This window comes from Medicago truncatula, chromosome 7 (genome assembly GCF_003473485.1).
Source record: "Medicago truncatula cultivar Jemalong A17 chromosome 7, MtrunA17r5.0-ANR, whole genome shotgun sequence".
Taxonomy (NCBI): domain Eukaryota; kingdom Viridiplantae; phylum Streptophyta; class Magnoliopsida; order Fabales; family Fabaceae; genus Medicago; species Medicago truncatula.
Window position 1 is genome coordinate 3046361 of NC_053048.1, and position 23032 is coordinate 3069392.

General features: G+C 31.7%; 4 protein-coding genes across 5 annotated transcripts; 3 read left to right on the forward strand and 1 right to left on the reverse strand.

The window, feature by feature from the left end:
* Window positions 1-311: 311 nt before the first annotated feature.
* On the reverse strand, window positions 312-1736 carry LOC11422414 (uncharacterized protein At5g19025). Its single transcript, XM_003621197.4, has one exon. It carries the CDS (start codon window positions 1267-1269, stop codon window positions 616-618), a length of 654 nt encoding a protein of 217 aa, XP_003621245.2. The 5' UTR covers window positions 1270-1736; the 3' UTR covers window positions 312-615.
* Window positions 1737-10318: 8582 nt separating this feature from the next.
* LOC11410541 (cyclic dof factor 2) lies at window positions 10319-13968 on the forward strand. Its single transcript, XM_003621199.4, has 2 exons — window positions 10319-10752; window positions 12212-13968. The coding sequence occupies exons 1-2, from the start codon at window positions 10381-10383 to the stop codon at window positions 13493-13495; spliced, it is 1656 nt and encodes a 551-aa protein (XP_003621247.3). The 5' UTR covers window positions 10319-10380; the 3' UTR covers window positions 13496-13968.
* Window positions 13969-16289: 2321 nt separating this feature from the next.
* On the forward strand, window positions 16290-18820 carry LOC112416396 (zinc finger MYM-type protein 1-like). Of its 2 annotated transcripts, XM_024770107.2 has the most exons (3): window positions 16290-17806; window positions 18158-18278; window positions 18367-18820. In XM_024770107.2, the coding sequence occupies exon 1, from the start codon at window positions 16787-16789 to the stop codon at window positions 17744-17746; it is 960 nt and encodes a 319-aa protein (XP_024625875.1). In that variant the 5' UTR covers window positions 16290-16786; the 3' UTR covers window positions 17747-17806; window positions 18158-18278; window positions 18367-18820. The 2 variants fall into 2 exon arrangements, with proteins under 2 accessions (XP_024625875.1, XP_039683178.1); XM_039827244.1 differs by having other exon boundaries at window positions 16290-18278; window positions 18367-18812.
* On the forward strand, window positions 17752-18517 carry LOC112416464 (uncharacterized). Its single transcript, XM_024770308.1, has 2 exons — window positions 17752-18278; window positions 18367-18517. Exons 1-2 carry the CDS (start codon window positions 17752-17754, stop codon window positions 18515-18517), a joined length of 678 nt encoding a protein of 225 aa, XP_024626076.1.
* Window positions 18821-23032: the final 4212 nt, after the last annotated feature.

Below are 23032 nucleotides of genomic sequence, written 5' to 3' on the forward strand. Positions count from 1 at the left end.
TCAATCCTTGGATATTTATAACAAAAACTGAAATTACTTTGAATTTGTAACCTACAAAGCACTGCCGCATGCAGAACAAGGCATTGATATAGCAACAGACACAAACACCTGTAATAATTTAAGAAAATAAAAGTAATTGAATGTAACCAACCACATATATCAGTGACGTATCATGTCGGATTGTGACACAAGTCAGACATTGAACACGCCATCAGTTTGAAGTGGCAATGCTACATATTCTATGACCATGGTAAATAATAGAAACTCAGAAACACCAAATTCAAACGAACAAAGACAAAATTGCAAATTAGTAAAGTAAATAAGATTAAAGTATTCTGATATTCCAAGGTATAAATAACCAAACTGTGTATGATCCAAAGTTCCTTACAACTTATTGCCAAGACAGGCTTATTTAAAGACAACCTAAATCTGACCATCTATGAAACACTCAGACAAACATGAACATCAAACACAACCAATTATGTTTTGGTGTCGTGTTCGTATTGGTGCTACATAGATGAACATGATTATATAACTATAACCAACTCCTCTTCCCACAATATTCAATTATTATTTTCTCGTTTCTATGAGTTAAGAGTCTTATATTTCTGTATCCTATTTCTTGATCTTTCTATTCTTCTTTGGACCCGGAACTTCTAACCTACCAACAGAACAACCACACTTTCCTCTAAGAACTAGAACAGCTCTTCCATTAACAGGTGCCATCTTCTTAAGCTCGGCTTCAAGTTCGCGATGATGATCACAAGGAATCTTAAATAGACCCTTTTTAATTCCACCACCATCTTTACCCAACGACGGCGAATTCTTCACACAATCTTCCGTCTCTAACTGAATATCAAACTCAGCAGCATTCTTCAATCCCTTACAATTAGGATTACTACATTTCCTTGATGTATAAGCTATAAAAAACCATGTAGCAACAACAGCACAAGAAACACTAACTCCAAGGGATACATAAATCACAGGAGCAACAGCAACTTCTTCTTTCACCAAATCCATAAACAAACCACAAAGTTTGAAACTTTCACTCATCACAAATTGAATATATGGAAAAACCAAGAACCCTAAAGCAATAACAACAGCTATAAATATAACCACATCAACAACAGCGGATCTAGATCGCTCGCACTGCGGAATCTGAAGAGAATTAAGTGTCTTACGGTTCCTCGATTTAGCTAAATCGATGGAATTCGCCATGGATGATGATGATTGGTCAACGGATGAGATCAAACTATGGAAATTTACCATTTCAATCACAGAACCCTAAAATTGGATCAAAACAATCGAATTGGATTGACCCAGTTCGATTAAACCTGAAAAGATTGAAAATTTGAAGTGATCAATAAGATTCAATAGAGGAATTGTTGTGGGGTGTTCTTAATCAATCATCAATCAAAGAAACACTAAAATTGGATCAAAACACGGAAACCCTAAAATTGGATTGACCCAGTTCAATTAAACCTGAGAAGATTGGAAATTTTGAGTGATCAATGAAATTGGATTGAGGAATTGTTCAAAATCAATGGATTAAATTGAAAAGGGGTGATTTTTTTTAGGGATTTTGGATTGAAATTGAGAGAGAATTGAAGAAAAGAAATAGTGAAATTGGAAGTGGGTTTAGGTTAGAACAGGTTGAAGGGTGTGGAAGAAAGCATAAGCAGAAGAAGCATCACTGCTTCATTGTTTTGTTATCATCGCATCTTCATCTTATAAATGATATATTATTATTACAGAAATTCATTTACAACATTAACTTTTAAAATTACACTTTTTTTTTTCTATTGTAAAAAAATTACACTTTTTTTTTTTAAAATACACTTAATTATAATAAAAAAAAAAGATTCTTTAAAAACAATAAGTGGTCAAAAAGTGGTCAAACAATAAATATAAAGCGATAAAATAAATTTTGATATTTTACCAAAAAAAAAGTGATAAAATAGTTTTAGAGCTTCCTTAAAAAAAATATTAGAGCTTATATTTAATTTTAAAATTTATAAAATTAACAAAAAGTGGTCAAAGTTTGTTGTATAATATTGAGACTTTATATTTTTCTTTTTTTACAAGTATTGAGACTTTATATATTCTAACGCTCATTAAATAGTTTACATAAAAAGAGATTATTAAATTGTTTTGACTTGACGTGAGCGTGAGGATATCTTTGATTGATGATCTATAAATACATTTATCAACGTTGGTTGTGTGTACTCTGACCTAGGTTAACTCCAGGATCTAACTCACCAAACATTTTTCTTATAAAAATAAATTAAAAGATTATTTTTTTTGACAACCTAAAAGATTTTTAGACTTTAAAAAGAATATTGTTTTCCTTAAAAAAAATATTGTTATATTTAGGCACAACTTTCTTTCCAAACTTCGCTTATAATTTGTGAAGAAAAAGGGGTTTTATTTTTTCTTCCCAGTTGTATATATAACTAATATTATGTGTATCACTCTTAAGTTAATATCTTATAAAATATGATCTAAACTTATCTAAATTCTGGTTTAGATATTCGTGTTTTATGTTTTTAACTCAAATTTGAATTTAGAAAATATTTGTTTCGAAAAAACTTGACTCAAATTGTAATTAGTTTTTTAGTTCCTTAAATTATGGTGTTGAATCAAATTAGAAAGGTCGGACCAATGTAAATAAATCATTAATTGTACTTAACATTAGATTTATTGATATAATGGTTTCCATAACCAACAAAATGTTGGTTATTACCTTAATTTTCCCTCATGTTTTATGAGATGTTGAGTGATTGTATGACATATTACATCTAATCAGAAACTATTTGCGAATTTAATTAGTTTGAACTAGTAATTCTTGCTATGGTTAATTTTCTGGAACAGGTGGAATGTATGGTGTGGTGATACAAGATATAGCACTAAGAAGGATGTTGACGATGTAGAAAGATGCAGTGCTACGGAGGAGTCTAAAGTTGTATCGTTCTAGGGCGTCCAATATGCGTTGTATGAACTCTTGGGTCCCTAGACTATCGTTGCTTGCGGAAGAAGTTCGATAAGTTGTCTCTAATGATTGTAGTGCGAGGAATAGAATAATGTGTTTAGTCCCAAGAGAACAAGACAATAACGTATGATAGGAGAAATTACCAAAGGACACAACTTGTAGTGGTTGGACTTGTACTATAAAAGGACAACCGCATGTTGATGTCAAGAGTCCAAAATTTGTTGTTTTGAATTGAGCAGCCAAGGTCTAGCTATGGTTAGCAGCCACTAGCATTATCACTTTATTTCATCTCTGCTATAGATGAGCATGAGCGCTAGTTCTTAGTGAGTTAGAGTTCGAATTACTTATGTGACGCAAAGACCTCGCATTTTCCATTAAGGAATGTAATATCTTGCTAACTCTATATTTCTCTATTAATATAGCTTATTATGTTTTCATCTATTTCTTTTTTACTTTTTGTTTTTGTGGTTAAGCTCATCATAAGCGAAACCCCTTTAATGATTTAGACATGATGACGTTATGATTATATTTGCATAAGATTAGAGAGTTACAACTTCAAGCTTCTTTTAAACAAACTATTTTAATGATAATCTTAAAATAAAATAAAAACTTCATCATTTTTTCATTTTTTTTGTTAAATTCTGAGAGATTAGAAGGAGATAGGAATGTAACCGTTTCTTTAATATAAGTTACGACCATGAGACCAAAATGAGATGGGAACTTGAAAGATTGCTTGATATAAACATAGATTTTGGAACATAGAAGTTTCAAAATCTGTTTAGATTTCTTGTCATAGAAAAAACGCTCGACCTCTCCATGAGAATTGCTACTGAGACCTAACCCAGTAATGTTGCTTGTTAAATATTGTGAGTGAATGCCGGAAGATGTGTTGTCCCGTGTTTAACAAGATGGTTGAGGGGGAAAAACCCCTAAGGCCACCTGGTCGCCATAAAGTTGTATACAATTATACTTCTCTATATCTTTGCAAAACCATGCCATAACTGATTCTTGTCTTAAACCAAACTTTTATTCTTGAGATCTTCTAAGTTTTTTTAGTTGTTTCCCTAAATTGTTATTGCTCTTAAAATTTATTTTTATTAGATTGACACAAATGATTTATTTTAATTTTATGCAAACAAGCAACATCAAGCTATAACGCCCAAGTCCTTGTGAATTCGATCTTTTTATATTGTTACATAAGACAATGTATATACTTGCATTAAGTAAGACTCGTGAAAACACAAAGTGTTTTGAGATCATACCAGTTTAGATAATGAATACATTCATAATTGATATAGTAAACTTTACATTTTTTTATTTCATCTAATTTTTATTTAAATCTATGTGAAATACGCACAAATGACAATTGTGGAAGCGAGGAAGCAATGTTGTCAAAATCAAGATTTTAAGTAAACACATTTTATCTATGCGAAATAGACTTGTAAACTCGAATCATAGACTTGTAATTGACTTTCAAATGTTTATTTTTTGTTTCTAAATTCCCCATTCTTGGGTCCACCCAATATGATTCGATTCGAGAGGGCGTCTGATTGGGGGTGGAAAGCTGGTTGGTTGATAACATAGGATTTGTGGTGAAAAATGGTCTTCTACTATATTTTTGGAGGTATCGTTGGATGGAAGAAGGCTCGCTTAATGTTAGGTTTGGAAGGTTGTATGAGTTAACTACCAATAAATTAGTGATTGTGGCGGGGATGTTCTTGTTATGTTGGGGGATGGGAGGTGAGGTGTGGAATTGGAGGAGGATGTTGCTTGCTTGGGAGGAAGAACAAGTGGGTGAGTGTTCTAAAATCTTAACTTCTATAGTTTTGCATGATGGTTTGGATGTGGTTGTGGAAATTAAATCCGTCAAAATCCTACACCGTAAACGATTCTTATCAATCAATTTTTTATATTAGCGAACAATAATAACTTTCCAGTTAATTCTCACACTCTTTGGATTCCAGTGGCTCCTCTCAAAGTAAATCTCTTTGATTAGCGTCTGCTTCTCAACTGGATTCCAACTAAAGATAATTTGGTTATCATGAGGGTGCTTCAGAACAACGACCAAAGTTGTATGGGAGGTTATGACATGAATGAAGACATGTAACACTTGTTTGTCATATGTGACTTTTTTTTTTACAGAGTTTGGTCATTGACTACAAATTGGCTAGGCTTTGTTACAATGCATTCGAGTGCTATTACATATCATTTTTGTTGTTTAGGTGGCTATTCTAAGATGGTTCGTTTGACTTTGAAAATTATTTGGCTGAGTTGTGTATGAGTTATTTGAAAAGAAAGAAGCAAACATGTTTTTAGCACGTGTAAGATAATTTGGAAACATTATGTGAAAAAATTTCACTTCTTCTATTACACTCATGTGAGTATAACTTTTCCCACCTTATGTGTTTTTCACGCGCCCTATTTTTTTTAAATATGTTTTGTTCAGATTGTATAATCCAAGCGCTTTTTAGGGATTTCAAATTTTATAATCTGAAATATGCTTATATATAAACAACATTTAGAATCTCTTCAATTTCAGTAGTTTTGAATTTTATTTTTTTTAATAAGGTTTTGAATTTTGTTTTAAAAACAAACAAAGTAAAATAAAACCTATCAAATGAAATAAGAAAAATATAAAAAAACCACAATTTTTTTAAAAATAAAATCATGCTAATGCAATTTTTTTAGGAATTTTTTTGAGTTTATGAAAAACTTTAGAAAATGAAAAATTGATCTAATCGGTAGAATTTTAGATTTTAAGGGGTCGAGTCCCGTAAGAAGTCCCTTTTAGGAGAGTCTTGTTCATTAATTTTCTTTCTTGATTTCCTAGACAAGTTTTGGAACAATCCAATCAAATAGACTGAAAATCGAATTTTCGACTTAGACATTACAGGAACAACTAACAATGATCTAAAACAAAACGATTGGGGTTAGAATGGTTTTTATACTAACTATTTATGTCACAAACAACTTTAGTATTTGTGCTGATACAATTCAAATTATATATTCCGAACCTTTTTTTTTTTTCTAAATTCTTGACACAAGAGTAGTTTACAAAGGCAGTTCAGATTTTATAATTTAAGAAAGAAAGAAAAAACAAAAAAAAAAAAAAAAGGACCTGGCTCAGCTATTTGCTGTGTTTGGATTATAAACTTTGAACTACCTAATTATTCGGATTTTATTATCCGAATTGATGGAAAAAGTAAAAGCATACTCAGTGTTTTAGTAAATTTGGAATGGACCTTAGACATGTCTAATTACGTGTGGTTTGTGGCAAACAAGCCAATTAAGCCAGAATGCATGTTCTTGTTTTATGAAAATGAAAAAAACTCCTTTGTTTGTGATACTTTCTTCTCTTTCTAATATATGTCCTTTTTATAAAATCAAACTGGTCATATGATAATTATGTAAAATATGATTGGAGAGGGAGTCCAATTTTATAGAGAAATTAATAGAAAAATACATGTTCATCCAAATTTTGAATTAAATTGTGGTCAAGTAATATAATGGTAGAAAACTTTGTAAGAAATTAAATTATAAAAATATTCATCCAAACAACATTACAATTTTTAAGAATATACTTATAATAATTGAATTAAAAGTAAAAGGATGTTGTAAATTTAGGAATCAAATTAAGGGTGTGCTTGACATTCAAGAATAAGATTGACATGGAAGTATGTGATAAGTAATTGAGTTATAACAATTTTTTTTATGTTGTTTGGTAGTCGTTGCACACACAAACACGTTTGTAATGCATTTTGTTTGTTATGCTTTTGACCAACAAAACAATGTATAACTTTTTATTTAAAATTTATTGGCTTTTTATGTGTGGCTCTTCATTTTTAGGGAAGGGGGTTAGTAATTTAGGATTTGATCGGGATGTGAGTAAAATTCGATTGGATATCTTGTGTTAGGAAAGCCTTTTTCGTGGTAATATAATTTATTTTAGCTTCGTAAAAAAAAAAAATGCATCCTAATATTGCTCATGACTTGGAGATATTGCATAATTTAAAAATTAAAGATCATAGAGAAACAAACATAAGATATATACATATGAGGAATAGAGAGTACACTTATTAAATATTTGTAGAATGTTATATCGTTATATACGCGTGAGTTCAACTCAGTTGATAAGAATATTTTATATTATATGCAAGAGTCGGAGTTCGAACCCCGAACATCACAATTCTTCACATTTAAAATGTGTGACTCTAACTACTGGACTACTTGACAAAAAAAATATTATACCTCTATTGGAGAGCCTTTTATTGAAGTGTTTTCTAAAGCAAAAAAAAAAAAAAAAAAAAAAAAAAAAGCTTAATAATATCCACTCAAAGGTAGAGATCTATGTGATATGAGAGCGTTTTATTTTTATGTATTTTTCTTTTTTGGGTTGGTTTTATGTTCCTCTTGTTTGTTTGTTTCCTTTTTCTCTTCAATAAATATTGAGCTTATAAAAAAAAGTGAGGAACTGTTAGATCATATGTTTTTTAATAAATGTTGTCTTAATATCCCTTCGTCTCTAATTATAAAACTTGCTTTTCATATTTATGATCTTTTTGTTTGTTAATAAAAAATCAAGAGTGAAACGATGATGCTCTAATCTTTTTTTTTTATCAAATAGTTTAATGGTTAAAGCTCACACAATTACATGTGAAGAAATGGGATATCTGGAGTTCGAACCCGACCTCTACATAAAATATACATTGTCCCTACCAAACAGAGGTAAGCTCACGGGGACGATGATGTCTCTAATCTAAGGCCGAGAAGAGTAAAGATCTTAAGTCCAAAAAAAAAAATACTTACAAATAAATTAAAATATATGCTCATCAAATATATTACCGAAGTTCTGACAAGATATTTTCGCATCTAATATCTTTTTATCACTAAATCAATCATTTAGATTTTTTTTAGAGAACTTTTAGAGTTCATATTTATAATCATTTATTACAAGACACTAATTCAAACTTTCACATTTATCATTGAAATGTTTACAAACATACATCTATTAAATATATATTTTAGAAACGCCAATTTGATCCTCCCTCTTATTATATCATCAAATAATTCTCTTATTTATAATTAAATGTAATAGTATACTTATCGAATAATGATATTTGAACATCCATTTTTTAACAACTTTTATGACAACCATCTCTCTCATATTCTCATTGTACTTTTATTCTCTATCTTCGTTTTTCTGTCTCTATTGTTATTGTCCAATAAAAAGAGAGGAAAAAGGTTGTCACTAAAAATTGTTGAAAATTGGTTGTCAAAATATCATTCCTCATACTTATATAAACGTAATCCACAATTTTTAGTAAAAAAAATGTCTTGTGTACACCCTTGAAAGTGATAAACCTTAAAAAAGGTGATATATGTGATAATTTGATGATGTGATAAAAGAAAGAGATAAAGATACAATAAAGTGTTGAATATATATATAACAAAATAAACGATATCTATTTATCATTGTTGTTTTTAATATCATGCCAAAAACCTAAAATAAGAGTGATCATGAACTTATAATTCAACTGATAAAGACATTAAATAATATATACAGGGTTAAAGTTCAAACTTAGGTTTTAATCTAAAGTCTTTTAAATGTTAACTTTCATAAGAGTATGTTGGTGGGGGTCAATATCTCATAATCGTGGTTAACTGAAGTGATCACTGTTTTGAGTTGCAAAGTGGGCAAAGTCCCTTTCATGTATTTTGGCCTTCCTATTGGTGGTGATCTGCGTCGCTTGGTGTTTTTGGAGTCTGTTTTGTTTCGCAATAAATCTAGATTGTCTGGGTAGAAAAGTAAATTCTATCTTTGATGGCCGTCTGATTCTCCTAAAATCTGTCTTGTCTTCCTTGTTTGTCTATGTTCTTTCCTTCTTCAAAGCCCCGTCAGGTATAATCTCTTCTATTGAATCTGTATGATTAAGTTTTTTTTTTGGGATGGAAGTGAGGATAGTAGGAAAATTTCTTGGATAGGTTTAAATAATATTTGTTTGAGAAAAGATAACAGTGGTTTAAGAGTTCGACGTAAGAGGGAGTTTAATCTTACTTTGTTAGGGAAGTGATGTTGGCGGATGTTACTGGATAGAGGGGTTTGTGGTATAGGGTGTTGGAATCTTGTTATGGTGAGGTGAATGAGAGGTTGGAGGTTGTGGGACAAAGTGTTTCTTCTTGGTGGAGGGAGGTAGCGAAAATTCGTGATGGGGAAGGTGGGGACGGTGGCGGGTGGTTTGAGGAGAGTATTTAGAGGAAGGTAGGTGATGGGAGGGATACTTTTTTTTGGACGGATTCGTGGTTAGGTGGGAAGCCTTTGTGTAGGAGGTTTAGGTGTTTGTTAGATTTGGAAGAGAATAAGTTGGTTACAGTTGCGGTGATGCGTGACTTTGGTTGGAGGAGATGTTAGGGGAGTGTAAATCTTTATTTCATGACATTTCTTTGCAGCATAATTTTACAGACCATTGGTAGTGGAAGACTGCTCCTAGTGGTGGTTATTCGGTTCAGGATGTGTATCAATTACTTACTTCTCAGGAGTTGCACATTAATGATGTTACTACCGATCTTAATTGGCATAAACACATCCCATTGAAGGTTTCTATTTTTGTTTGAAGACTTCTTCGAAATTGGTTGCCATCAAAGGATAATTTGGTTTCACGCAGAATTATTCCCTCAAGACTCAACATTGTGTGACTGGTTGTGGCGGTACCAAGACCGTGCAACACTTGATTATTTCTTGCCCTTGCTTCGGTTCTTTGCGGGGCTTAGTTAGGGCATGGCTTAGTACATCAGCGGCTGATCCATTTCATTTACAGGACCACTTCGTTCAGTTTGTATATTCTTCAGGAAGTTTGCGAGTTTGACGTAACTTTATGCAGCTTGTTTACCTTTGCTGCGAGTGGGGGTTATGGAATGAAAGAAATAATAGAATATTCAAGAACAAAGAAAGTACTGATTATCAATTGTTAGAGAAAGTAAAGCTACATTCTTTTCGATGGATTAAAAAAAAATTAATGTTAGACTAAACTTTCATATGTGGTGGTCGGACCCATTTATTTGCTTGAACATGCATCGACTAAATTCATTTTGTTTTGGTTCCATTATGATTTGTTTCCTTGTATACTTTTGTGATCTTTTTGACACAACTTATGTTGATTAGGAGCCACATTCTTTTCTTAATATATCATTTTGACTTATTAAAAATGAAAAATCTAAAAGTGCTAAATAATTAGAGAAAAAACGTTGTTAATTAGAGAGTTTTATATGCAAGAAGATAGTATGAAAATGTGTGCGAAATGACAAACCGCAAAGACAAAGTACACAACACACAGGTGGATAGAAAAAGCAACCTGAAAAAGGAAGAAAGAAAAAGATCTTTTAAAGGCCACAAAATGTTTATGTGGCTCAAATTCATCTTCACTTCTGATGTGGCACTTCAAACCTTTCTCAACGGATCAACACTTTCTCACTCTTTCACAACGTGTCACTTTTCTTTTCTCTCTCTCTACAACAACCTTTTACAACATCTTTTTTTCTCTTTCTACTACAACAACAGAAAAAGTTTTCATCTGTTTTTAGCAACAAAAATGTTGGAAACAAAAGACTCTGCGATCAAACTGTTTGGAAAAACAATTCCAATTTTGGAGGTTCGTGTTGGAGATGTTGTTGTTGAGAGTATTGATGATGATCATCATCATTTTTCTACAAACTCTTCAAATGAGTCTCGGAATAATAAGGATGAACAAGACCAAGAGATTGAGAAGGTATGTATATAATGAGAATTTTGATTTTTTTTTCATGTTCATAAATTTTTAATTTTGATTATGACCCTTTATTTGAAATGGAAGAATATTTAATTGGTTGTTGTTAGTTTTGCTTAATTATGAAAATTCATTTGACTTGCTTTGGTGGCATGAATTATTATCATTATTGTATTTTTTGTAATAATTTTTTCACTTTTCATGGAGTTTCAATGTTTGATTTTGGATTTTTTTTCAATCTGGGAGAGTTAATTGATGATTCTAATGCAAGTTTCCAAATTATACCATGTGGTTTAAGTTTTTGAAGTTATATTTGACTTTGGTGAAGTTTTATGTTTTTTTATGGATTGAAAGAATTAGCTTGTATTTAAATTAGCTTATTTGGATTTTGGTGTATGAAATAAATTGATTATAATCAAAAGTTTTGTGAGGGAAGTTTGAGAAATTTGCTTATAGTTTTCCAACTCTTGTAGCTCTCAGTTCAGATTTCAAAACCTTGCTGATGCTATAATTAGAAAGCTATTGAAAGTGATTTTGGTAGTGTAATTTCGGTAAAAGCCACGCTTTCGAGCTTCAACAAAATCACAATCACGGTTTTATTGTGATTTCGTGAAACTCAACGTGATTCCGAACATAAACTAAAATGATTTAATTCTCTTCTTATGCTTTTTTCTTGTTTGACTTTTGAGTTTTATATGGATTTTACCAAATCCAGAAACAGTCGAATTTTAAAAACTGCCCTAACATCTTTGAGCAGATTCCTGATTCATATGCTCTGTTCTGTACAAATTTCCACTTTGATGAATTTCAGTTTTACTCAATTCCCTTGGTTTGAGCCACAACAAGTATGCTAGTGTTTGATGGTAATATATTTCCAGTCTCAGATCAAACTTTTTTATGAAAATTGACTCAACACATTTGTGGATGAGCCTATGTAGCACTGATGTTTTAGATTAAATGCATTTCCGGCGTCTGATACTGGCGGATGTAGACTGTAGTTACATTCAATAGCCTTTGTTTTATCAAATTATTACCGGATGTGTCAATGTCTGACTAATGTCTAGTGTTTGCGTCGGTGCTTCATAGAGGATTAACACATCAAAATTGGATTTTATCATTTGATGTTTCCCAACAGATTCTACACAACTGATACAAAAACAAGGATTATGTTTTTTTTTTTTTTGAAGGATTATGTTATATGCAACAATAGAGTATTTCATGGTGTATTCTTTCAAGTATTTCATGGTGCATTCTTTCAAGTATTTTTTCTTCTGATGAAATCAATGTCTTTTAATGTTTATTTTGTTTGACTTAGGAAGGTATTTATGCATCCAGAATACATAAATGTCAAATATTTAGTTCAATTTATAATTGGGATAGTCTGTTCATGATATAAATGTGGTGCGTATACTAAAAATTTAGTGCGTGAATAAATATTAAGCTTTGGTTTTCATGAATCCAGAACACATTGGGAGAAAAACCATCGGATGAAAAGAATGAAGATGGAATCCCTATACAATCAACAGAGGAATTCACCAATCCAGATGCAGCCTCTAGAACTGATGAAGAATCTATTACTGTATCCACTGAAAGGAAGGCTGCTACATTGAAAACCTCAAAGACCGAAGAAGAACAGGACGAGACGAGTAATTCACAAGATAAGATCCTCAAAAAACCGGACAAAATAGTTCCTTGTCCTCGCTGTAATAGCATGGACACGAAGTTCTGCTACTATAATAATTACAATGTCAACCAACCCCGTCATTTCTGCAAGAACTGCCAGAGATATTGGACTGCCGGTGGAACCATGAGAAACGTACCGGTAGGTGCCGGTCGTAGAAAAAACAAGAGCTCTTCTTCTCACTATCGCCAGATAACTGTCTCAGAAGCGACACTCCAGAATTCTCGGATACACCCTTCCGTGAAATGCAACGGTACAATCCTTACATTTGGATCTAATTCACCTGTATGTGAATCAATGGCATCTGTTTTGAAACATGCTGATAAAACAATGCAAAATTACACAAGAAATGGATATCATAAACATGAAGAACTAAGAATTTGTGTTCCTCATACCAGTGAAGAACAAGGCGAGGATCAGTCAAATAAATCGTCAGTTACCTCCACAAAGTCGACGGAAGGTGCAACCACCAATGTATCTCAAGAACAAGCTATGTGGAATGACCATAGCTTCCCACCACAAGGTGGCTACTTTCCTCATGGAACTCCTTGGCATTTACCATGGAATCCAGTGCAAATGAGCTCACCGATTCCACCTCCGGCCTTCTGTCCACCAGGATTTTCCATGCCATTCTATCCTGCAACAACTTATTGGGGTTGTACCATGCCAAGTGCATGGAACATTCCACGGCAAGCACAACCATCATCACCGAATGGTGCAAACCATGACTCTACTCCAAACTCTCCAACCTTAGGTAAACATTCAAGGGAGGACAACATGCTAAAATCAAGTGAAGGAGATGGTAAGAAAGAAATAAGCGAAGAAAAGAGCTTGTGGTTTCCTAAAACTTTGAGGATTGATGACTCTGAGGAAGCAGAAAAAAGCTCTTTCTGGACAACACTTGGGATTAAGAACAACAACGCCGACTCAGTTCCTCCGAGAAGACTCTTTCAGGCATTCCCTTCAAAGTGTGACGAGAAAAATCACTTGGTACAAGTGTCTTCAGTCTTGCAAGCCAATCCAGCGGCATTGTCTAGGTCGCTTCACTTTCACGAGACTTCGTAACCACTTATATATTTTGGTAATTGTGTTTTTGGTTGTGTCAAACTGATTTGGCCGTGTTCAACCTTTTCACGAGAAAATCACAAACTATAAAGTCAGTTTTGTTCCGCAGTCTTGTTAATTTGTTGCAGTTCTTGTTGAATGCCAACCGAATAGGAGAAAAAGATTGGTTCTTACTGCATTTTCAACAAGAACCACATTAATGGAGCATTCTTGCGCCTGTTAGTTCATGTATATATAAGTTTATATGACATAGTGAGACATAGTGAGTTTGTTTTCCAAGACCTCTTAGATGTATATAAATAAGGATAAGAATAACAATGAGGGGTTCAATTTGTACTTTCCTGGCTTCTTTCTTTCATAATGCAACTTATTTAGTTGAAACTTTAATGGCTGGTTGTAGCATCAGTGTTTAATTTCTTAATCTTAAATATGTACAGAGATGAAAATGTAAATGCATAGTTTTCTCTATGGAATTTCTTTGCTGCTTTTTTGTTTTTAAACTATTTTGATTGATTTATTTGAGCTTATCTACTTATATAAGCACTTGTGAGACTCTTTGGAAGAACTTATGAAACCATCTTATGTTCATAAGTTATTTTCAGCTTATTTCCATAAGTTCTCTAGGATAGCTTGTGAAAACAACTTATAGTTTATAGTTATTTTGTTAAAGAAAGAGGTTATACATAAGCACTTATATAAGAAACGCCAAAATAATCTGTTTATCCAAACATAACCTAAAAGTATACTCCTCTCTTTTCCTACTACTCTCTTTTTTTTTTTTTTTTTTTTTTTCTTCCTTCTGATATAAGAACATGAAAGAAAACTGATTAAAGAGATAAGCATTACGTACCATGCTGATTATTTTTTTTGTTCCCTTTTGTACTCCAATGAACCACATATTAAACTAGAGTAACAAGTTCCAATTGAAATAAGAATTAGTGTCTAATTCTATCTAGTATTATCCTTGTTGAAAATGGGACTTTTAATGTAAAATGGAGCTGTATTTCATTTTATTGTTTCTCAATGGTTTCTAATGTGATTTTAATTAAGAAAATTATTGGGAATTCATGTTTATCATATATCATACATATATAAATTAGCATCTAACTGAGTCAAGGATGAGCAAGACTTATGTGGTAACAACACAAATTAAAACTATTTAGCCACACACATATAAATGGAAAAAGGTAGAATAAGAAAAGATCAATTTTATTGTTATTTATTGAAATGATTAAATAATGTGCGTTTTTTTTTTTATTAAATAATGTGACTATAGAAGAATTACTCGTCAATAATTTATAATGTGTTCCCCTAAAAAAAAATATTTATAGTGCGATTGGACAAGTCTTTACATGATTAGACTCACATTTTACGACATTACGTGAGAAGGACAAAACTTATGTGGATTACCTTAGGCTTGATTGCAAATTTGGAGGGGAGGGGAAGGGAAAGCTTTGAAGGGTGGAAAATATGAGAAAAAATGGAGAAATCTTTCAAAAAATTTAAAAGAGTAGTTTTTCGTGAATGATAAGTTAATGCATATGATTACTATATTTTTCATTTTAAAAATAATATAACAACATTGATTAAATTTGAAGAATTCATATAAAGCTTCCAAAATCCCCCAAAACCCTCCTCCAATACAATTTTTTAGTTCCCCCAAATGAGGAGGGTTTAGTATTATGAAGAAAAGTTAGCTCCTAAAGCCTACATCTCCCATTTTCCTCTATTTCTTCCACTTGTTCATTCCTTTTTCCCCAAGCCTTCCCCTCCATTCTCCTCCAAACTCGCAAACAAAGTCTTAGATGCTTTTCATATAATTTTTAACTAAAAATACATATATTTTTTTGTTATAATAGACTTTGAGAAAATCGTGTATTTAAGAAAATCATTGATAGTTTAATTAAGAATCATACCAAAACCACCTAAAAAAATACACCTAATTTTTTTTCTTTATGAGAAGCATGAATTTACTTTAACTTCAAACGTTTGTGAGTCCCTTTCAACGAGGAAAAACTAGTAGACAGGGGTGGATGGTTGTATAAGGGAGGGGTAGCCCTTGCTACCCCAAAATTTTTTTTTTTTTTGAGCGATTAGGTATATTTTTATATTTAGCTATCTCTAATAATATATATTTAGCTACTCCAAGTTTAATTGTAAGTGAAATAATTTTTTCTATCTTTAATTACCTTCCGGTCAAAATTCAAATTATTTGATTTATTTAACAAATAAAATAATACAATTGTAGGCCTACACACTCTCAACCCACCAGCACCACACAATTAATAAAACAATGATGGCTTTAACCTTTCACTTTTCACGATCACAATACAATTACAGAGTACAATGGAATAGAAGAGAAGAGCCACAAACAACATGGTGACCTACACAACAACAACTAACATCAAACAAGTAGCAACATAATTAGATTCGATTGATCTCAATTCACACAGGTTTGATCTCAAATCACACTAATCTCATTTAATTTGAAACCAATTTTTAATGTTTTGCTTTAGAATTTAGCATATATGAGATAACACCACAAGCTGGTAAAATTTTGGTTAGTTTTTATGGTTACTATATTTTTATAGTTAGGTTTTTATACCTTTTTATGTTTTAGTTAAGCAATTTCATAAAAAATTAGTTTTGGAATTGGGTTAGGAAAAACAAATTAGGTTAACCATAATACCGTATAGTTCTAGTTCTTTTTCTTTTTTGTGTAACATTTGACTTAAACAACAAAAATTCTTATGTTTATTTGATTTATTATTTTAGGTATGAGTAAAATGAAAATTATTGACACATTCTATAAAAGAGTGGATACAAATGCTACAAGTGGTTCCTCTCCAATTGAAGCATCCAACCTCAATGTTTCACCTCAAGAACAAGAACAAGAACAATCTCATCCAAAACGCCAAAGGCTTCGTCATGAAGAAATGAGTTGTTCTCAAATTGAAGTAGATCCAGGATTGCGACCGATGATTTGGGACTTTCCTATAAATCAAAGAGATGAAATTCGTCGTGCCTATCTTAGACGTGGGCCATGCCAACCTATTCTTATAATGTATCCTTTATCAAATGATGATCATCCTCGTCGTTTTAAAGCTTCTTGGTTTCAATTATTTCCTTCTTGGTTAGAGTACTCTCATGAAAAAGATGCTATCTTTTGTTTCCCGTGCTACCTTTTTGGTAGAGAGGCATCTAACCGTCCAGGTTCTAACTCTTTCGTTGAAAAAGGATTTAATACTTGGAAGAAGGTAAATAGCGGGGAAAATTGTCCACTTTTAAATCATGTTGGAAACAAACCAAACTCCACATAATATTTGTGTCCAATCTTGTGAGGCTTTGTTGTCACATTCACAACATATTGAACGACATATTGTAAGACAACGTCCAGAAGTGATTGAGAAGAATCGACTTAGACTCAAAACTAGCATTGATTGTGTAAGATGGTTGACTTTTCAAGCTTGTACATTTAGAGGTCATAATGAAGATACAACCTCTAATAATAGAGGAAATTTCATTGAGCTGTTGAGATTTCTAGGAAATGCCAATCCTAAAGTGGATAGAGTTATCTTACAGAATGCTCCATCTTATGCTAGATATACTTCAAGTGATGTTCAAAAAGAGATTCTGAAAATATTGGCCAACATGGTGAGAAACTCAATCAGGAAGGAGATAGGAAATGCAAAATTTTGTATCCTTATTGATGAAGCTCGAGATGAGTCAAAAAAGGAGCAAATGGCGGTCATCTTGAGGTTTGTAGATGGTGATGGTTTAGTTCAAGAACGATTCTTTGATGTTGTCCATGTTAGAGATACTAGTGCAATGACCTTGAAAAATGAATTGGTATCTGTTCTTTCTCGTTTCAACCTTGAAGTTGAAAATATCCTAGGTCAAGGATATGATGGTGCTAGTAATATGCGCGGTGAATGGAATGGCTTGCAAGCTTTGATTCTTAGAGATTGTCCTTATGCTTATTATGTGCATTGTTATGCTCATAGATTGCAATTGGCATTGGTTGCGGCATCAAGAGAAGTAGTTCATATTCATGAATTTTTTATGCAACTCACACTTGTTGTAAATATTGTTACTGCTTCTTCTAAAAGGCATGATCAATTGCAAGCCGCTCAAGAAATTAACATCACAAATATGATTGCTAATGATGAACTTCAAACGGGTAAAGGTGCAAATCAAGTGGGTACAATCCGGAGAGCTGGAGCTCTCATTTTCAATCCATTTGTAGCTTAATGAAAATGTATGATGCAGCCTGCACTGTTATTGATGAAGGGGCTACTTATTCTCAAAGAGGTGATGCTTCTGCTGCTAGTAAAATGCTATCATCATTTGAATTTATTTTCATACTACACTTGATGTTTAAGATCATGGGAATCACTAATATTCTTTGTCAAGCATTGCAATCACGCTCTCAAGACATTTTAAATGCAATGCATCTTGTTTCTACTTCAAAAGTACTTCTTCAACAACTAAGAAATGATGGATGGTCTGATTTGTTAGAAAATGTGAAATTGTTTTGTCTAAAACATGAGATAGAGATTCCTGACATGAGTGCACAATATGTCTTGGGAAGAGGTCAATCCCGTCAAACAAATGTAACTATGGTGCATCACTATAGGATTGATATTTTCTTGGTTGTGATAGATTCTCAGATGAAGGAATTAAATTTGAGATTTAATGAACAAAACGTGGAACTTCTACGTTTAAGTACAACTTTGGATCCTAGCAACAATTACAAGGAATTCAACATTGATAATATTTGCAGGTTAGCATGTAGTTTTTATTGTCTTAACTTCATTGTCTACAAAGAGTTCATTGTATTTACTAATATGTTACATTAATTATATTTGTAGGTTAGCAGAGACTTACTATTCTAATGATTTCACTGAGCAAGAAAGACTTCATCTTAAGTTGCAATTAAGTCATTACATTGTTGATATACCTCAGTCTTTTCAAAATATAACAACACTCTCTGAGTTGTGCAAAAAATTAGTAGAATCTTAGAAATCAAAGCGCTAACATTTAATTGATAGATTGATTCGTCTTGTTTTGACACTCCCAGTCTCGACAACAACGATAGAGAGAGCTTTCTCATCAATGAAAAATCTCAAGACAAAACAAAGAAACAAAATGAGTGATGATTTTCTTTCAAACAGCTTGGTTATCTATATTGAAAAGGACATTGCAAGTCAATTTAGCTCAGATGCAATTATGGATGAATTTGAGTCTTTGAAGGGCCGACGAGTTCATTTTTAAAAAATAGCTACTATTAGTTTTTATTTCTTTTGTTGTAGCTTTTTTGGTACAATCCGCTATTCTATTGTGGCTTTTTTGGTACAAAATAGTTTATTGCCGTATTTTTTGGTATAATCCGTTCTTGTAGAATCAAGTGTATATTTTATGAAGAACGTTTTATATAAGTAATATTTATTGTGAATTTTTGTTGCCTACTGGGTTAGTTTAATTTAAAAAAAAAACTTTATATGTGACCACCTCATAGAATTATTGCTAGCTTCGCCGCTGCTAGTAGAGTATTATTTTTCATGTTTCCAGTTCTTTCAAATACACTAGCTAATAGTATCCAAATATGATATAGAGTCTAACATGCCTTTGAAAAAACTTTACTTACTACATAAAACAATACAAGTTCTTCCATATATAAAATGATATGCCTAACTTATGCAGTTTCATTTGCATACAAGCATATGCTCCCTCCACCCAAAAATATAAGTTAATTTAGCACATGACACACAAATTAAACAATACAGTTATTTTTGTAAAGCAAAGAGAAGTTATGGACTACTTTATAAGTCAATTTTAGCACATGACACACTTTTTCATAACTAACGATTTGTCTAGACACACATAATACAACTTATTTAATTCTAGGAACTATTTTAAAATTGAATGCTGAGGACACATGCAAGTTCAATTTTTACTAAGGAAGATAGAGCAAGTGCACAAGCAACCATAGGCACATAGTTATGTTTTCAAATCTCCTTTTGGACACAACATGATGTGTATCTTCAAAGTAATGATTGACAAACTATATAAGAGTCATTAATAGGAATATAATTACATCATTGAGACAAAAGGAAAAATCCTTACTTAGGTCAAGAACACAAATGATGGAATGTAGACATGGACCATGGTGAGTCGAAGTTCGGGTATGCTTCATTTAGGTTAAGCTCCATTTAGGGTTTGGATGTGAAATATGTGGCAAAAAAAATATGTAACGGTTGATGTAACGCCCTCTTTAATTATTTGATTATTTTAATGAATTTAGAATATACTTATATGATTTGTGTGATTTATATGATTTATTTTGATGAGTGATATTTTGTTATGATATATGTTGGTATTTATTAATATAATATATATGCTATTTGATTTAGAAATATATATATATATATATATATATATATATATATGTTATTTGATTTAGAAATATAAATGTTATTTGGTTTAGAAATATAAATGTTATTTGTTGTAGAAATATATATGATTTGTTATAGAAATATATATGACCTGTTATAGAAATATATATAATTTGTTGTAGAAATATATGTTATTTGTTGTAGAAATATATTTATGTTATAGAGATATATATGTTGTTTGTTTATATGATTTATTAGGTAGCTTATTATATTGTTTAATAAAATAAGATTTGAAAATAAAATAAAATATTTAGTTAAGGGCTGTTTCGTGAATTCAGAGAGTTTAGTGGTGTAAGTGGAATAAGATAAAATAGATAGGAGGGGATATAAATAGGAGAAGACCTAGTTTTAGAAAAACATTGTACGTACGACTGTTTTTGGAGAAAAGGGAGAAAAAGTCAAGAGAAGAGGGAGAAGACCTAGGAAAGCTGCGATTTCATTCTTTAAGGTAAGGGTGAGACTAACTTTGCAATTCTATTAAGTATGTGAATCAATGGTTAGGTTTAACATGAAGTAGAATGAGTTTTAGAGAAATCGAAAAGTAGGTTAAAATTGAAGAACTAATGATTAAACGGTGAAGATTGATTAAATTGATGTAGAAACTGTCCTTTGACCTTAGATTATGATTAGGATGAATTTTGGAATCGAAATTAGGATTAAAACCATGAGAGTTGATGATTTTTAGGCAAAACTGCACTTCTGCCCGTAGCAACATTCATCGCTCGCCTCCCGAGCTATGATCCTCGCCACGGCGAGTGATGAACTTCATCGCTCGCCACGCGAGCAACCTTTCCTCGCCTCGCGAGCTTGACCAGAGAGCATGCAAGATTTCGTGATTTTGACTTTTGAGTTGAACCTTAGATGCCTTTGAGTGCCTGAACATGTCTAATATTGATTAGGAAAGAATGTAGGATGAGATTGAACCTAGAAAGACTTAGAATGAACTTTGGAGAATCTGACTGAACTCACCATGGCGAGCAGAGGCTCTCGCCTCGCGAGCACTAGTATTACAGAATGTCTTGTTTAGGTTAAATGTGATCCTTGTCGCACGAGTTGTTATGAGTTGAACCTTGGGATAGTAATGAGGAATATATATGATATTAATGATGATTTGTGAAGTTGTTATATAATTAGATATATATTGCATGAATTATGTTTGATGATTGAAATGTTGATGACATGCATTTGTAGTTGTTATATATGATGATTATTATTATTGAATGATGCTGTTTTGTTGTTATGATGAATATGATTTACTTGATGATTAATGAGAGAATATTATAATGTGAATTAATGATTAAATGCATTACTTGAAATATTATTGAATGATCAAGATGTTGTTGAAATGAATTGATATTATAAAGTTATATTGTTGATGGGATCTGATTATGCTGCTATTGTTATTTAACTAAGTTGCATGAGTCTATATAAGATGATTAAGATGATGATGAACTCCAAATTATTGGATTTATAAGAGATTTGATGATTAAGATGTTTTGTTGATAGAGTCTATACATTAGCATACATTGAGCTTTGTCCTCACCACGATCGGAGCCTTGTCCTCCACACGATAGGAGCCTTGTCCTCCACACGATTAAAGTATATTAATACTATGATGAAGATTGGTACCACATGCATAAAGAGTGTCTAAGTTGCATTGTCGCATTTGTCAAGTCAAAGTCGTTGTTGATGAATTATCATCCATGATTTGTTAAGTTGTTGATGAATTATCATCTATGAGTTGTCGAGTTGTCTTCTACCTATGTGTTGTTAAAGAAGTACCTATGAAGATTATACGATGTTTATGATGTGAATTATATGATGTTGACTAAGATGTTGCTATGTTGTTTAAAATATTGATTATGATATCGTTATGTTGTTATGATGTTGTATATGATACTGATTATAATGTTATGATGTTGTTTACGATGTTGATTATATGATGTTATTATGATGCTATATGTTGTGATGTATATAATTGTTATTATTAAGTGATGATTATGTTGTACTATATATGATTAATTATTATTAAGTGAATATTATGTTATGTTGTTGTTATATTTTTATAAGATGATGAATATGTTGTTGTTATATTTTATAAGATGATGAATACGTTGTTGTTATATTATTATAAGAAGATGAATATGTTGTTGTTATACTATTATATTATGACGAGATGATGTATATGTTGTTGTTATACTATTATATTATGGCGAGATGATGTATATGTTGTTGTTATATTATTATAAGATGATTAATATGTGTTGTTCATATCATTATAAGATGATGATTATGTTGTATCGTATATGATTATTATTATAGTGAGATGTTGATTACATTGTGTTGTTTTAAAGTTATTAGTGATGATGATTACATGATGATATCTATGAGTTGTTAAGTGTACTTGATGATGTTTATGTTAAGTTGATAAGTTGTCTTTTATTCATGAAATGATAATGAGATGTTCAATGAATAATTATTATTATGAATTAATGATGTTGTTATGTTGTATATGAATTAGGATTAAGATGTTGTTATGTTGTATATGAACTATGACTGTGATGTGATGATCTACGTTTGTTACGATTTGGTTAATATGTGTTATATGATGATGTTTATAATGTGATGAATATGGAGTAAATGATAATTAGAACTTGGTTGAACTATTAAGAGTTATTACATGAAGAATTATTATTACTAATAGATGAAGTTAGATATGTTGTTAAATATAATTATTGAATTATATGCTTGATATTATTGTTTTGTGAAATCTCACCCTTTCTGCTTGAAAATGTTGCTCTTCGTATGAGTAACTTGCAGGTATTAATGATTAGTAGGAGTGGTGGCTCAAGTGTCTTACGTGCTCTGATACGTAACGGGATGAGAACTTTGTTATTACTTTTCTATTCCTTACGTATTGTTTTTGAAGATTTATGACTATGTTTTTAGATTGGATTTTTATGAGACATTTATAAAGAGGCCTTAGTGCCAAAGACTGTTTTAGTTATTGAATAAATTCTGCAGCGAAGTATTAAAGATTTTGTTATTGAATTTTAAAGGATAAATAGTTATTTATTCAATT